Source organism: Amblyomma mixtum, chromosome 2 (assembly GCF_055824585.1).
Source record: "Amblyomma mixtum isolate Tamu chromosome 2, ASM5582458v1, whole genome shotgun sequence".
In the NCBI taxonomy this organism is placed as follows: domain Eukaryota; kingdom Metazoa; phylum Arthropoda; class Arachnida; order Ixodida; family Ixodidae; genus Amblyomma; species Amblyomma mixtum.
The window spans coordinates 197,364,492-197,379,446 of record NC_143013.1 but is presented as its reverse complement, the minus strand read 5'-3'; the positions used below and the strand labels follow the sequence as shown (position 1 = coordinate 197,379,446).

At 49.8% G+C, this 14,955-nt stretch overlaps 1 protein-coding gene and 5 non-coding genes across 6 annotated transcripts; all 6 read left to right on the top strand.

Moving 5' to 3' along the window:
• The first annotated feature begins 3,399 nt into the window (after positions 1 to 3,399).
• Positions 3,400 to 3,472, top strand: TRNAK-CUU (transfer RNA lysine (anticodon CUU)). Its single transcript has one exon. It is a non-coding gene; the product is annotated as a tRNA-Lys (tRNA).
• Positions 3,473 to 3,545: 73 nt separating this feature from the next.
• TRNAK-CUU (transfer RNA lysine (anticodon CUU)) lies at positions 3,546 to 3,618 on the top strand. The gene has a single exon. It is a non-coding gene; the product is annotated as a tRNA-Lys (tRNA).
• A 74-nt stretch (positions 3,619 to 3,692) lies between these two features.
• On the top strand, positions 3,693 to 3,765 carry TRNAK-CUU (transfer RNA lysine (anticodon CUU)). Its single transcript has one exon. It is a non-coding gene; the product is annotated as a tRNA-Lys (tRNA).
• A 128-nt stretch (positions 3,766 to 3,893) lies between these two features.
• Positions 3,894 to 4,880, top strand: LOC149362101 (uncharacterized). The gene has a single exon (XM_089568223.1). It carries the CDS (start codon positions 3,894 to 3,896, stop codon positions 4,878 to 4,880), a length of 987 nt encoding a protein of 328 aa, XP_089424349.1.
• Positions 4,881 to 11,239: 6,359 nt separating this feature from the next.
• On the top strand, positions 11,240 to 11,312 carry TRNAK-CUU (transfer RNA lysine (anticodon CUU)). Its single transcript has one exon. It is a non-coding gene; the product is annotated as a tRNA-Lys (tRNA).
• A 75-nt stretch (positions 11,313 to 11,387) lies between these two features.
• On the top strand, positions 11,388 to 11,460 carry TRNAK-CUU (transfer RNA lysine (anticodon CUU)). Its single transcript has one exon. It is a non-coding gene; the product is annotated as a tRNA-Lys (tRNA).
• The last annotated feature ends 3,495 nt before the right edge of the window (positions 11,461 to 14,955 follow it).

The following is a 14,955-nucleotide window of genomic DNA, read 5'->3' as shown; positions in this document are numbered from 1 at the left end:
CTTAGATAAATTTAGCTCGTTGGCGGCTCTTGCACTGCAGGTAGGAGTGGAATCGTACCAATTTACAAACGTCTTCGCGTCAAACCCTCCAACTGATGCAAATAAAACAGTATACATACACGAAAGACTCCAATTTTCTGTGAAATAAAAAACGTCCATACTCATAGCCTGGGAAAATACTCGACCTTACATCCTTCGGACGTCCACCTCGTCTTTCATGCGGATGTACAAAAGTGGGCACTGTCCGTACGTCCAGCGGATGTACGAATACGGATATCCGAAATCGGATTGTGCTCGTACGTCCGATGGACGTCCGATCTCGGCAAAGGACGTTCGGATCTAGCTCGTACGTCCGACGGATATCTGTGGTTGCTTGGGACGTTATTACAAAACGCAGTAGCTACAGTGTAGTACCGGTATCATTTTCTGATCATTGTTTAGTGTTGTGTGGGATAGGGACAAAGAAACGAGAAAATCAGTTTTCTTGGGAGATGTGGAAATTAAATAATAAGCTCATTACAGACGACATCTTTAGCAGAAAAGTAAACGAAGAAATCAGCAAATTAAAGCCGAGCGGGGAACTGAAAGTATGGCAGCAGTGGGAACTGTGCAAACAACAACTAAAGATAGCAGCAATCGAAAGGTCAAACTGTATACGACAAGAGGAAAGGCGTGAGGAGGATAATTTAAGATCCTTACTGGCTAAACTTCTCGAAAAAGAAAGCGAACAGCCAGGCAAATGGATGGACGACATTAGAAAAATAAAACACAAAATTGAACTCTTCGAGGAAGAACGCTATCGTGGCGCACTTGTGCGGGCTAGGGTGCAAGATTTAGCTGTTGGGGAGACACCTTCAAAACGAGCTCTAGGAATCGAAAAAACGCACGCTCAGCCAAACCACATTGAAAAGATTGAATGGGGCGGGGCGTTATCTGGGGACAGCGGGCATATCCAGCAGGCATTTCTTGAATATTATCAGGCGCTGTTTGCGAAGCAAGAAGTGGATGTGAGCGCATTCAAGGAAAAGCTTCTTGGTGCTTTACCGCGATTAGATGACGAACAGTAAGAAAGGCGGGAGCTGTCGATAACTGCGTCAGAGGTCGAGCACGCGATACAAAATTTGAACCTGGGAAGATCTCCTGGACCTGATGGGTTAAGCGCGGCTTTTTACAAAGCATACAAACACGAAATAGTGCCAGTACTGACAGCAGTGTATAATGAAGCCTACAAAGTAAATGAATTGCCCCCGTCTTATGGTAAATTCCATACAGTGCTAATCCCTAAATCCGATGAAGCAGAAAAGTTAAAGCAGGTCACAGCATATCGTCCTATCGCCCTCACAGACGTAGATTATAAAGTTTTCATGAAGATTTTAGCCCGTAGACTACAGTCATTAATTCAAGATACAGTCGGTCCCCACCAGACGTGTGGGATTAAGGGACGCTCTATTGTTTCCAATATTCATAGAGCGAGGTGTGTGCTGGAATGTTGTGATAACACAAATAGCTGTGTAGCCATCCTTCAGCTAGATCTTGAGAAGGCATTTGATTGTGTTTCGCACGATATCTTGTTCTGCATACTCGACCATGTGAATGTAGGGTCCATTATTTGCGAGGGAGTGGCCTTGGCGTACCGGAGCTGCACGACAAGATTAATTGTAAATAAGAGTTTGGGGGCCCCCATTAGCCTGCAGCGTTCGGTGCGCCAGGGTTGTCCCCTCAGCCCTCTTCTATTCTGCATTTACATTGAAGCGTTATGTTTGAATATCATGGAAAGTGAAAAAATTCGAGGCTTCCAGCTACAGGCGGCAGAAGTTAAGCTGCTGGCTTATGCGGATGATGTCGCGGTGTTCACAGTGAACCGGGAAGGTGTAACCGAGGCCGTGGCATGCGTAAAAGAATTCACCAAGGTCACCGGTAGTAAAGTGAATTGGTCAAAGTCCCTGGGGCTTTTGCACGGAGAATGGCCAACGAAGCCCGGCAATTTTGCAAACGTGTCCTGGGTGACGACCCCAGTAAAGTACTTAGGCGTCCCACTGGATGGTTATCGCGATAGCCATTCGTACTGGAAAGCCCAGACGCAAGCCACGCGTGCAAAGGTGGAAAGGTGGAAAGCGCGACATCTTTCAATTTTCGCAAGGGCCACAGTGTGTAATCTGTTTTTTATGTCTAGGCTGTGGTACGTGATGCAAGTGTTGCATTGTGCAAGGTTGAACGTACAGAGACTGCACCGGATCTTTGCCGTTTTTGTGTGGGCTGCGGACTGGGAACGATGCAGCCGGACCAATTTGTTTAGGCGGGTGAAGGACGGTGGCCTGAGTCTGGGACACTCATTTCTGCGGCAGATTGTAAGCAGATTTTGTTTTGTGCGCGATGTAAGCGATCCGTTTTTGCGCACTGTGTGCCAATTAAGGCTCGGAAATGCACTGCCGGACTTTGTTGTCTCAACCGAAAGTTTCTCGGGACGTATTTTTGGTTACTTCAGAGAGGTTGTCGCGAGTGTTCGATTCCTGTCTGTTCGATTTTCGTATTAATATTTATCTTCTGTTAACAGGAAGAAGTTGTACAAGGATTTGTGCGATGTAGTTCTTCCACAACCTATTTACAGGGCCTTATACAATGGAGGCCTGGGACGCGACGTACTTAAGCGTATGAAGGCGATGCAGGTGCCACCAAGTGCAAAAACATTTTTCTTTAAATTACATACCGGAACACTACCAGTAAAGAAATTTTTGGAAGGGAAGCATTTATTTCTACCTTGGGGATCCCATTGTTTAATTTGTAAACAACCAGAAACAATAGACCACGTTTTTTTGCACTGTTGGGAGGGGGTATACTTTTGGGACATCTTACAAAGGACTTTAAAAAAGGAATTACCGCTGGACTCTCATGGTATTCGGTACTTGCCTGTAGAGAGTGAGGATGGGACACCATTCGACGTTATTATGCTAATGGGCCTCCATTGTATTTGGCGCTCCAGAATGGCAGGATATCATCGCGATCCTGATGCACGGCCAGCACGCATCTATTTTCGGGAGTGCATGCATAGGTATATTGAACGTCAGAAACTTGCTCCTGAAGCTCCCGAGTGGCTCGAAAGAGTCGAGCCTTTGGTGACGCTTAAAGAGTTTTAACGTGACGAAGCCACGCCCCGTCAGGCGGATAGTGTTGTTAATTATTGCTCATTGTGCTCTGTAAGTGTATTTGTGTATTGTGGTTCTTGCCGAAGTCAGGCAATAAAGAAAAAAAAAATCCCGGCTAGCTCAGTCGGTAGAGCATGAGACTCTTAATCTCAGGGTTGTGGGTTCGAGCCCCCCGTTGGGCGTACAGATCTTTTTTTTCTTCTTTCGCGGAAGAAACTATCATACAAATGGCATTCTTATTCCGGCCAATTGCGTCGCCCGGCTAGCTCAGTCGGTAGAGCATGAGACTCTTAATCTCAGGGTCGTGGGTTCGAGCCCCACGTTGGGCGTGCAGGTCTTTTTTTCTTCTTTCGCGGAAGAAACTATCATACAAATGGCATTCTTATTCCGGCCAATTGCGTCGCCCGGCTAGCTCAGTCGGTAGAGCATGAGACTCTTAATCTCAGGGTCGTGGGTTCGAGCCCAACGTTGGGCGTGTAGGTCTTTTTTTTCTTCTTTCGCGGAAGAAACTATCATACAAATGGCATTCTTATTTCGGCCAATTGCGTCGCCCGGCTAGCTCAGTCGGTAGAGCATGAGACTCTTAATCTCAGGGTCGTGGGTTCGAGCTCCACGTTGGGCGTACAGGTCTTTTTTTTTCTTCTTTCGCGGAAGAAACTATCATACAAATGGCATTCTTATTTCGGCCAATTGCGTCGCCCGGCTAGCTCAGTGATTAGGCTTCCGGCCACCGAGCGTGACGGACGTGCGATGACGGGCTCCGTTGGAGCGGCTACAGCGGCCATGTCAGGCCGCGGAAACAGGATTTTTGCCTCGGAAGATGAATATCAGGTGATTCTGCCTACCCTTCCTACAGGAAATATTGTGTTAAACACAGTCTTTTTGCACGCTGACGTGCGGGCCCGCCCCTATCGGGTCGAAGATTTCAGGGATGCGCTGGCTCAGCTGATGCTGCTCCCCGAGGTTATCGCCTTGGGGGCGTATCGCATGAGCCATGTGTGGGCTATTACCTTCACCAGTGCTGATGCGGTGAAGAAAATTCTTTCTGCCCGGGAAGTGAAAGTGAAGGACCGCCGCTGTCTAGTCATCGACCCGGCAAACCAAGACGTCCGCGTCAAGCTGCACTGGTTGCTGCACAACGTGCCCGACGAAGACGTGAGGGTAGCCTTCGCCCCGTACGGCAAGGTGAGCGAAGTCACCAAGGAACGGTGGCGCGTCCAGGGTGTCGCCAGCAAGGGGTCAACGACGCGCCTGGTTTCATTGAAAATGAATCCTGGCGTGAAATTGGAAGACCTCCCTCACGAAGTCAGGGTTGGCGGTGAGCTGGCTCTCGTGGTTGTACCGGGCAGAGCTCCGCTGTGTCTGCGCTGCCACGGTACTGGGCACATTCGCCGTGAGTGCAAAGTTCCAAGGTGCGGCGCCTGTCGCCGTTACGGACATGAGGATAGCAGCTGTGTACGTACGTACGCGAGCGCTGCCGTCCCAGTCAACAATGACGTCTCGTCCGAGCTTGTCATGGATGAGGCTGACGCGGAAGACGCTGCAGCAGAGGCAGGTGACGGAGCGGAGAAGGAGAAATCCCCGGCTTTGTCGACTCCTGGAACATCCGCAACCGCGGAGACGCTCAGCAGTACGCTGCAGCAACAGGAAGCGCCGCCTGCAGATGTTAATACGTCAAACAGCGAAGTCCTCTCGGGGAGTGGGGCGTCACCCCCCGTCGTTCCCCAACATGCTTAAAGCATGGAAGTGACGGATGCGTCAACCAGCAACCAAGGAGGAAAGCGACCGCACGAGCACAGTGCGAATGGAGAGCCTAAAGCGAGCGTGGGCGACGAGCCACCGCAGAAGACTGTTGGTGTGAGGCGAGCGACGCTGAAACCGCGGCCGAATATACCGGCCGATCAACGAGCGGCGGCTAAGCCGCCGCCTTAGTTGAGTGAGTGCGTTGTGTGTGGCTTCTGTGGACGCGAGATGGCCTTTTTCGGTGACGGACTGCATGGGCTGGGTTTCCAGTCCGTACGCATGAGGCAGAGGTGCAAGAGACGTTGGAATACCGGCACTGTACCCATCGAGCTCCATGGACTAGGCAAGTCGCCCTCCACCGTCGCCTTGTGTCCTGAGGTACGCACCATACAGCTCCTGTACGTAAACTAGATGGCTTCTACACCTGTTAGAGCGTTGCGCATTGCAACAATTAATGTCAGGGGACTGGCTTCTAAAAAACGTCAGTACCAACTAAGCCGGTTGTTCCTCGATAATGACCTAGACATAATAGCCGTCCAGGAGACAAAAGTCGAAGGACAGGAACAGACGGACCGTATGGTGCAGCCTTTTACGACACGTTACAATATTTGTGTGTGCCATTCGTCTGGCACATCGGGGGGTTGTGCTGTCTTTATTAGGAATTCCATGGGGATTGTCGAACAGAATTTAACTGTGTGTCAAACTGGCCGTTTGCTTGTAGTTGATTTTCTTTATTGCAATTTACTGTGGAGGATCATATGTGTGTATGCCCCTAACAAAGAGAACGAGCGCGAGGAATTTTTTGAGCGTCTTGAACAATACGTATGCTGTGAGCGGTTAATTGTGCTTTTGGGTGACTTTAACTGCGTATGTAAAGCAGAGGACAGAACTACAAAAAGACTTGTCCGCGACAAAAGTGCGGAATTGTTGAATTCGCTTGTACACGAAAATGGTTTAGATGATGTTGCTGAAGTTCTTTCGATAGCATCGCATTTTACTCACTTTCAGGGTGAAAGTCACGCGAGATTGGACAGAGCGTATGTGTCCCTTGATCTTGTTCCTTTGTGCAACAGCTACGAGGTGAAAAACATGTCTTTTACCGACCACAGCTTAGTTACGTTTACCCTGGGGAAAAAGGAAAAGAAGTCTCGTTTCCCGTGGGATCTTTGGAAGTTTAATGCACAGCTACTCGAGGATGAACATTTTGGTAGTAAAGTTAATGACTGTATTAAAGCATTGCTATCAGCAGAGCCTGGGAACTGGGTAATTAGATGGGAAGATTTCAAACAGCAAGTGAAAATGAACGCGATTGAAAGAGCAAGCGTTATCTGCCATGATAAACGTGTTAAAGAAAAAGAACTACATTGCCAACTTGACTTGCTCGTAAGCCTGGAAAGTTCCCAGCCGGGAAGATATAAGAAAGAGATAAGAGAAACAAAAAGTAAACTTGAGATTATCGAAAAAAAAAAAACAAGTATGCAGCTGCCGTGATAAGGGCGCGTGCTGAACGTCTCTGGCTTGACCAAGTGCCTACTAAACGCTCGCTTAGTGACGAAAAGAAGTACGCGATTCAAAATGAAATAAAACAAATTAGGTACAGAAACGAGGTAACGAATGATAGCAAGGTTATTCAGTTAGCTTTTGTTGAGCAGTACAGGGAATTGTTTGGGCGCCGTCAGCTTGAAGAAGAGCGCTTTACATATACGTTCTTGTCTCGTATGCCAAAGCTTGGAGATGAAATAAAACAAGGGCTGGAGGTACCAATCAGCGTAAACGAAGTGGGAAGAGCAATCGAAGAACTGAGTTCCGGAAAATCTCCTGGTCCTGACGGCCTAGGCAGTGATTTTTATAAGAGTTTCAAAGCCGAACTCACTCATGCTCTGCACTGCGTCTTCACCGAAATTTATGAAACAAAGAAAATGCCGCCGTCATTTAAAACAGCACACGTGGTTTTAGTGCCCAAGAGTGAAGACCACGCTAAACTGCTGTCCGTTGGGGCTTATCGGCCGATAAGCCTTACCAACGTCGACTACAAAGTGTTTATGAAGATTCTTGCCAATAGACTGCAAAAGGTTATAAAGGACCTTGTAGGGCCGCACCAAACGTGCGGTATTAAAGGTCGCATCATTGGAACGAATGTGCACATTGCTAGAACTGTTCTTGAATGTTGCGATGCGTTCGTGGGACGAGTTGCCATGATGCAGCTTGACTTGGCGAAGGCCTTCGATCGCGTGTCACACGAAATTCGTTTCGCCGTTCTAGAATATGCCAACGTCGGCTCTGTAATATTACAAGGTGTACAGATGGCGTACGAAAATTGTGTTACGCGTATTATAGTGAACAAACAGCTTACTGAACCTGTGCCTGTCTTTTCCTCGGTCAGGCAGGGCTGCCCGCTCTCGCCTCTGCTCTTTGCGATCTATCTTGAGCCTTTTCTGTTATCGCTGTTACACAATGATGAGATCTGTGGTTTCACCCTTCAGTCGGTGCAAGTAAAAGTGCTTGCTTACGCTGATGATATTGCTGTTTTTTGCGCGGACCAAGAAAGCGTTAAAGAAGTTGTCAAAGTTGCGCGGGCCTATTGCAAAAAGACCGGGTGCGAAGTTAACTGGGATAAGTGCATTGGATCTTGGCACGGTGATTGGGAGAGCACACCCGCAGTGTTTGCTAACATGCAATGGACGACCTCCCCTGCGAAGTATTTGGGGGTACCCTTAGAGCACTATAAGAACAGTACAGAGTTGTGAGGTAACGCAGAGTGCAAGGAAAAAAGCGGATGGATGGAAAGGACGTGACATTTCTGTTTTCGCGCGTGCAAGTGTGTGCAATGTATTTTTAATAGCCAGAATTTGGTATTTGTTGCAGTTCTTGCTCATCACCCGAGCAAACGTGCAGAAGCTGCATAGAGCTGCTGTTTTTATTTGGAGCTCGAATTGGGAGCGAACTAGTCGAGCTAATCTGTTCCTTCCGGTCAAAAGGGGTGGCCTTGGACTTTCCAACTTGTTTCTGAAACAAGTTGTCTCAAGATTTTTGTTTCTACGTGATCAAACCGATCCTCTGTTGCGCACAATGTTGCAGATGCGCTTAGGCAGTGTGTTACCGGAATTTGTTGTGTCCAGTTTCCCAGCCACGAATCGTGCTGTAACTGGGTTTTTACGCGAAGTTGTGGCTGCATTTCACATTTTGAGCTCTCATTTTTCGACAGAGCATCTGACTTCTGTACCAAGGAAAAAATTGTACAAGGATTTGCTAGATATCTTTATACCTGTACCGTTATACCGATCCTTTTACTGCGGAGGCCCAGGCCAAGATGTGCTAAATCGAGTTAAAAAGATGCCGGTAAGACCGAACGTCAAATCCTTTTTCTTTAAACTACACTCTGGTACCCTTCCGGTGAAAACATGGCTAAACGATAAAGGCGTTTTCGTACCATGGAACGTCGACTGCACACTGTGCAAAAAACCCGAGACCATTGAACATGTTTTTATCGACTGCTGGAACCCGGTTTTCCACTGGGACATCTTGCAAAGAACTTTAAAAAAAGAACTACCTGTTACTCCTTACGGCATCCGGTTTCTGCCTATAGAAAGTGACGAAGTGCCATATGACATGTTTATGCTACTGGGCCTCCACAGCATCTGGAAAACGAGGATGGCGGCTAGGCACGCAGACGGAAATGTACGACCAGTCAGAGAAAACTTTATAGAAAGTGTAGCCTCTCTGAGAGATGTTCTCCGCAGTCAACCTCAGCCACCAGACTGGATGGCAGTTATGGACAAACTGATCGACATGAAAATGTTTTAATCCGTCGCCTCAGCCAACGTTTGGCTAGCGATTTTTATTCCTGTGCATGTATTGTTTACCGGCAATAAAGAAAAAAAAAAGCCCGGCTAGCCCAGTCGGTAGAGCATGAGACTCTTAATATCAGGGTCGTGGGTTCAAGCCCCACGTTGGGCGTGCTGGTCTTTTTTTTTCTTCGGAGCAAGCAGCTGGGCGTATAAATGGTATTCTTACTCCTGCCCTACGCGTCGCCCGGCTAGCTCAGCCATTCTGCTTCCGGCCGCGCTAGCGAACGGACGCGTTATCATGAGCTCCGTCGGAGCGGTGTCAGCGGCCCAGCAGGGCCGCGGTAACAGGTTTTTTGCTGAAGAAAGCCAGGATTATCAAGTTGTTCTACCGCCACTGCCAATAGGTGCGTCTGTTATGAATACTGTTTTTCTTTACGGGGATTTGAAAGCCAGGCCTTACCGGGTGGAAGACTTTCGGGTCATGTTAGTTCATCTCGGAGTGCTCCCTGAAGTGATAGCTCTGGGGGCGTTCCAGATGAACCATGTTTGGGCCGTCACTTTTAAAAGTGCCGAAGCTGCTAAGAAGATGGTGCAAACCGGCGAAGTAAAGATGAAAGAGAAACGGTGCCTTGTTGTCGACCCTGAAAACCAAGAAGTACGTGTCAAGCTTTACTGGGTGCTACATAACGTAGCGGAAGAAGTGCGCTCTGCGCTGGCACCGTACGGAAAGATGACTGATGTCTACAAGGAACGCTTGCGAGTACAAGGAATTGCAGACAAAGGCTCGTCTACGCGCACAGTTGGCCTGAAGCTCAAGCCTGGTGCGACGATAGAAGATCTGCCCCATCAGCTGCGAGTCGCAGGAATCGTGGCTCTTCTCGTCGTTCCTGGACGGCCCCCGCTGTGCTTGAGGTGCCATGCTACGGGTCATATTAGGCGTGACTGCCGAGTGCCACGTTGTACCAAGTGTCGGTGATATGGCCATGATGAAAGCACATGCGTGCGTACCTACGCAAACGTGGCAAGCCGGAAAGCAAACGAGGAACTGTCGACAGAGCATCTAATGGATGAGGCAGACGCGGCAGAAACTATGCCTGAGGCAGATACCTCGCTAACTCTTGGCGAAGGTAGGGCTGCACAGGCGCACGAAGTGGATGCAGCTTCAAATGAGAAAGTGAATACCAACGCTTCGACCGATACCAAAGAGGCTCTGCTGACGAGTGACCCAATGAACAGAGGCAATGCACCGTGTGAAGAGGTCGAGGGAGTGCCTGAACTAACAGACGTGACCATGACTAATGCCAGCAGTCTTGCGTCAAAACGACTGCATGAAGACGACAAAGACGGGCACAAGACCAGCCAGACTGCAACGGATGAGCCGCCGGTGAAGACCACGCCCACTCGAAGGCCAACCCTGAAGCCAGCGCCAAAAATACCGCTCGAGCTACGGCCCGAGCGGAAACCGCCGGCACCACCGGCGACGTGACGTGGAGTCTTTTTTCCAGCCGGACAGTGGCAACACAGGAACCGACCAGAGAGACAGTGAGTCGAGGCCACAACGGCGAACTCGAAGTGTCAGCCAAAATGGCTCGAGCGGGTGGAATATGCTCTAAAGATGTGAGTGTTTGGCTGTCTCGTGATAATCAAAGTGCTACCATGCGATTACTCCAAAGAACTTTAAAAAAAATGGCTGAGGTTTAGCTTAGGTTAAGCCTAGTCAGATGCGAAGCATATTGTCGCCGAGTTGCATATCGAGCACGCCGCTTGGCTAGACGTTCTTCACGCTCTTCATCAGTCTCTGTAGCACGCCGCAACTTTTGCTTCTCATTCCAACGAGCAGCCCTGTCTCCAGGAGGCATCTCTATCCCGTGTACGCCTAGCAGAGGCAGGCGCACCCCCTTGTATACCGCCGCTCCAGCATCACGTGTTCACTACAGCGCACCTAGCGGCAGAAGCAGGAAACACATTGGTCGCGACGCCTCGCGCGACGGCGCGAGCTGGGCCCCTGTTTCTCATCTGCTGCGACGTCATGCACCACGTGGTCATCCTTGGTCACGACGCCTCGCGCGACGGCGCGAGTTGGGCCCCGTTTTTCATCTGCTGTGACGTCACGCATCACGTGGTATGACATGGAGGTCACGAAAGGTCAATGGTAACGACACCGCCGCGCTCGAGGAGCTGGGTTGGGCTATTTTAGTATGCTTCGCATAAAACAGTTTCCCCTGGATCCGTACGGCATACGTTTCTTGCCTGTGAATACCTCAGAGGAAATACCTTATGACCTCATTATGGTCCTGGGCCTCCACGCAGTGTGGAAAACACGAATGCAGTTCGAACACGCGGACTTGGTTGATCGCCCGGTTCGAGAACATTTCATTGAGAGCGTTGTGTGCTTAAGAAATGTGTACAACGCACTGCCTGATCCACCACAATGGATGTCTGTACTTGATGGATTAATGTCGCTCAAAAAATTTTAAAGTCGTGTTGGCCAAAGTGTGGCTGCCACGTTTTATTTCTTGTAACCTCTTGATTTGAACGTCAAAATCGGGAATAAAGAAGAAAAAAGCCCGGCTAGCTCAGTCGGTAGAGCATGAGACTCTTAATCTCAGGGTCGTGGGTTCGAGCCCCACGTTGGGCGTGCTGGTCTTTTTTTTTTGCCTCGGAGCAAGGAGCTGGGCGTATAAATGGGACTCTTATGGCGGCCGTCTTTGTCGCCCGGCTAGCTCAGTCGGTAGAGCATGAGACTCTTAATCTCAGGGTCGTGGGTTCGAGCCCCACGTTGGGCATGCTGGTCTTTTTTTTTTGCTTCGGAGCAAGGAGCTGGGCGTATAAATGGGACTCTTATGGCGGCCGTCTTTGTCGCCCGGCTAGCTCAGTCGGTAGAGCATGAGTCTTAATCTCAGGGTCGTGGGTTCGAGCCCCACGTTGGGCGTGCTGGTCTTTTTTTTTGCTTCGGAGCAAGGAGCTGGGCGTATAAATGGGACTCTTATGGCGGCCGTGTTTGTCGCCCGGCTAGCTCAGTCGGTAGAGCATGAGACTCTTAATCTCAGGATCGCAGGGTCATGGGCTCCAGCGGAGCAGCGATAGCGGCCTTTGACGGCCGCGGAAACAGGATCGATGACTGCGGTGATAAGGATTACCAGATTATTTTGCCGACACTGCCAACAGGACGTGTTGTTTTCAACACCGTTTTTCTTCACGGCGACGTGCGAGCGAGGCCGTTCAGGGTCGAGGATTTCCGGGACGCCCTGGCCGAGACCGGTATGCTCCCCGACGTGGTCGCGTTGGGGGCGTACCAAATCAACCACGTGTGGGCGGTTACCCTGCGGAACACGGAGGCAGCAAAGAAGTTGCTCGCCTTCAACGAGCTGCAAGTTAAGAAACGCCGCTGCCTCATTATCGACCCGGAAGACCAGCAGGTAAAGCTGCGGCTGCACTGGATGCTTCACGGTGTGGCCGACGACGACATTCGGACGGCATTCGCGGCGTTTGGCAAAGTGACCGACGTTACGCGTGAGCGGTGGCGGATACAAGTCGTCAATGACAAGAGCTCAACGACAAGAACGGTCCTACTGAAGTTGAAGCCCGGCTTGAAAGTGGATGACCTGCCACACCAGGTACGTGTCGCCGGAGAGTTGGCTCTTGTCGTAGCGCCTGGGCGTCCAATGCAGTGCTTGCGCTGCCATGGTACAGGCCACGTGCGGCGTGAATGCAAGGTTCCCCGCTGTACGAAATGCCGGCGGTACGGCCACGCGGATAATGAGTGTGTCCGCACTTACGCGGTGGCTACGGGCGGGGCGTCGAAAGACGACTCTGCGGAACTCCTGATGGATGTAGTCGAGGCTGAAGAATCAGCGAAAGGTATAGAGGAACCCGAAACGCAAGCAGGATTGACGGGCTCTTCGGGACCCTCCAGCAGCGATGCAGGACGCAAGCCTGAAGGGACAGAACCTACTAGAAAGGAGGCGAAGGCGTCGAGCGGTGAAGTAAGCGTGCCAGCGTCTCTGACCGAGGAGAACCTTGACCAGAGCGGCGCCCGCACGACCGGCGTCCCTGCCCCAGCGAAGCGGCCACACGCCCAGACTGGAACCGAAGACGCCAAGGCGGAGGCCCCCAGCGTCGAAGAGCCGCCGGCAAAAACGACCCAAGGACGGCGGTCGTCCATCCGGCTACGATCAAATGTGTCGACGGAGAGGAGAGCCCTTGACAAGCCGCCCCCACTGCCAGGCCTGGCACCAGCACCGGATGGCTCCGGTGTCAATGATGTCGTCTAGCCAAGCGCTAGACGTGAAGGGTAAGCTCCATATCCCCGGCCTCTTTCTTCTGCATTAAAATGGCTCATGCGTTCCCCATGAAAGTCGGTACACTTAATGTCAGGGGACTGGCAAGTAAGAAGAAGCAGAGCCAGGTGTACCGCCTTTTAACTGAGCACGACATTGACGTCTTGGCAGTGCAGGAAACGAAAATTGACGGGGAAGAGCAGACCGGGGACATGGTGAGACGTTTCACGTCTAGGTTTTTTGCAGTTGTTGCCCACGCTGTAGGAACGTCTGCGGGTTGTGTCATCTTTGTAAAGAATTTACCGGGACTTGAGGTTCAGGCATATACGGCGTGTCCTTCGGGTCGATTTGTTTTGGTTGACCCCCTGTACGACAAAACATATTGGCGCATCATTTGTGTGTACGCCCCAAATGCGGTGGATGAGAGAACAGCGTTTTTTCAACGCGTACAAAAGCACTTCAGTTGTGAGAAATGCCTGATCGTAATGGGCGACTTCAATTGCGTCCTGAGAGGCTGTGACAAAACCAGTGCAACGGCATTTAGGGACAGAAGCACTGAAGTACTCTCAGAAATTATAGACACGTGCAACCTCGATGATGTGGCCGAGTGTTTAGAGGGCGAGCGTTGTGTGAGACTCACCCATTTTCAACGGTCAGGCCATGCACGGCTAGATCGCATTTATGTGTCACCGAACGTTATTTCAAAATGCAGTAGCTACAATGTAGTACCGGTATCATTTTCGGATCATTGTTTAGTGCAGTGTGGGATAGGGACAAAGAAACGAGGAAATCAGTTTTCTTGGGAGATGTGGAAATTAAATAATAAGCTTATTACAGACGAATATCTTTAGCAGGAAAGTCAACGAAGAAATCAGTAAATTAAAGCCGAGCGGGGAACTGAAAGTATGGCAGCAGTGGGAACTTTGCAAACAACAAATAAAAATAGCAGCAATCGAAAGGTCAAGCTGCATACGACAAGAGGAGAAGCGTGAGGAGGACAATTTAAGATCTTTACTAGCTAGACTTCTCGAAAGAGAAAGCGAAGAGCCTGGAAAATGGATGGATGACATTAGGAAAATAAAAAATAAGATTGAACTCTTTGAAGAAGAACGCTATCGTGGCGCACTGGTGCGGGCTAGGGCGCAAGATATAGCTGATGGGGAGACACCTTCAAAACGAGCGCTAGGAATGGAAAAAACGCATGCTCAACGAAACCACATTGAACAGATTGAATGGGGCGGGGCGTTATCTGGAGAAAGCGGGCATATCCAGCAGGCATTTCTTGAATATTATCAGGCGCTGTTTGCAAAGCAAGAAGTCGATGTGAGCGCATTCAAGGAAAAGTTTCTTGGCGCTTTGCCGCGATTAGATGACGAACAGAAAGAAAGGCTGGAGCTGTCGATAACTGCGTCAGAGGTCGAGCAAGCGATAGAAAATTTGAACCTGGGAAAATCTCCTGGACCTGATGGGTTAAGCGCCGCTTTTTACAAAGCATATAAACACGAAATAGTGCCAGTACTGACAGCAGTTTTTAACGAAGCCTACAAAGAAAATGAATTGCCCCCGTCTTATGGTAAATCACATACAGTGCTAATCCCTAAATCTGGTGACGCAGAAAAGTTAAAGCAGGTCACAGCATATCGTCCTATCGCCCTCACAAACGTGGATTATAAAGTTTTCATGAAGATTTTAGCCCGTAGACTACAGTCAGTAATTCAGGATATAGTCGGTCCCCACCAGACGTGTGGGATCAAGGGACGCTCTATTGTTTCCAATATTCATAAAGCGAGGTGTGTGCTGGAATGTTGTGATTACACAAATAGCTGTGTAGCCATCCTTCAGCTAGATCTTGAGAAGGCATTCGATTGTGTGTCGCACGATATCCTGTTCTGCATACTCGACCATGTGAATTTAGGGTCCATTATTTGCGAGGGAGTGGCCTTGGCGTACCGGAGCTGCACGACAAGATTAATTGTAAATAAGAGTTTGGGGGCCCCCATT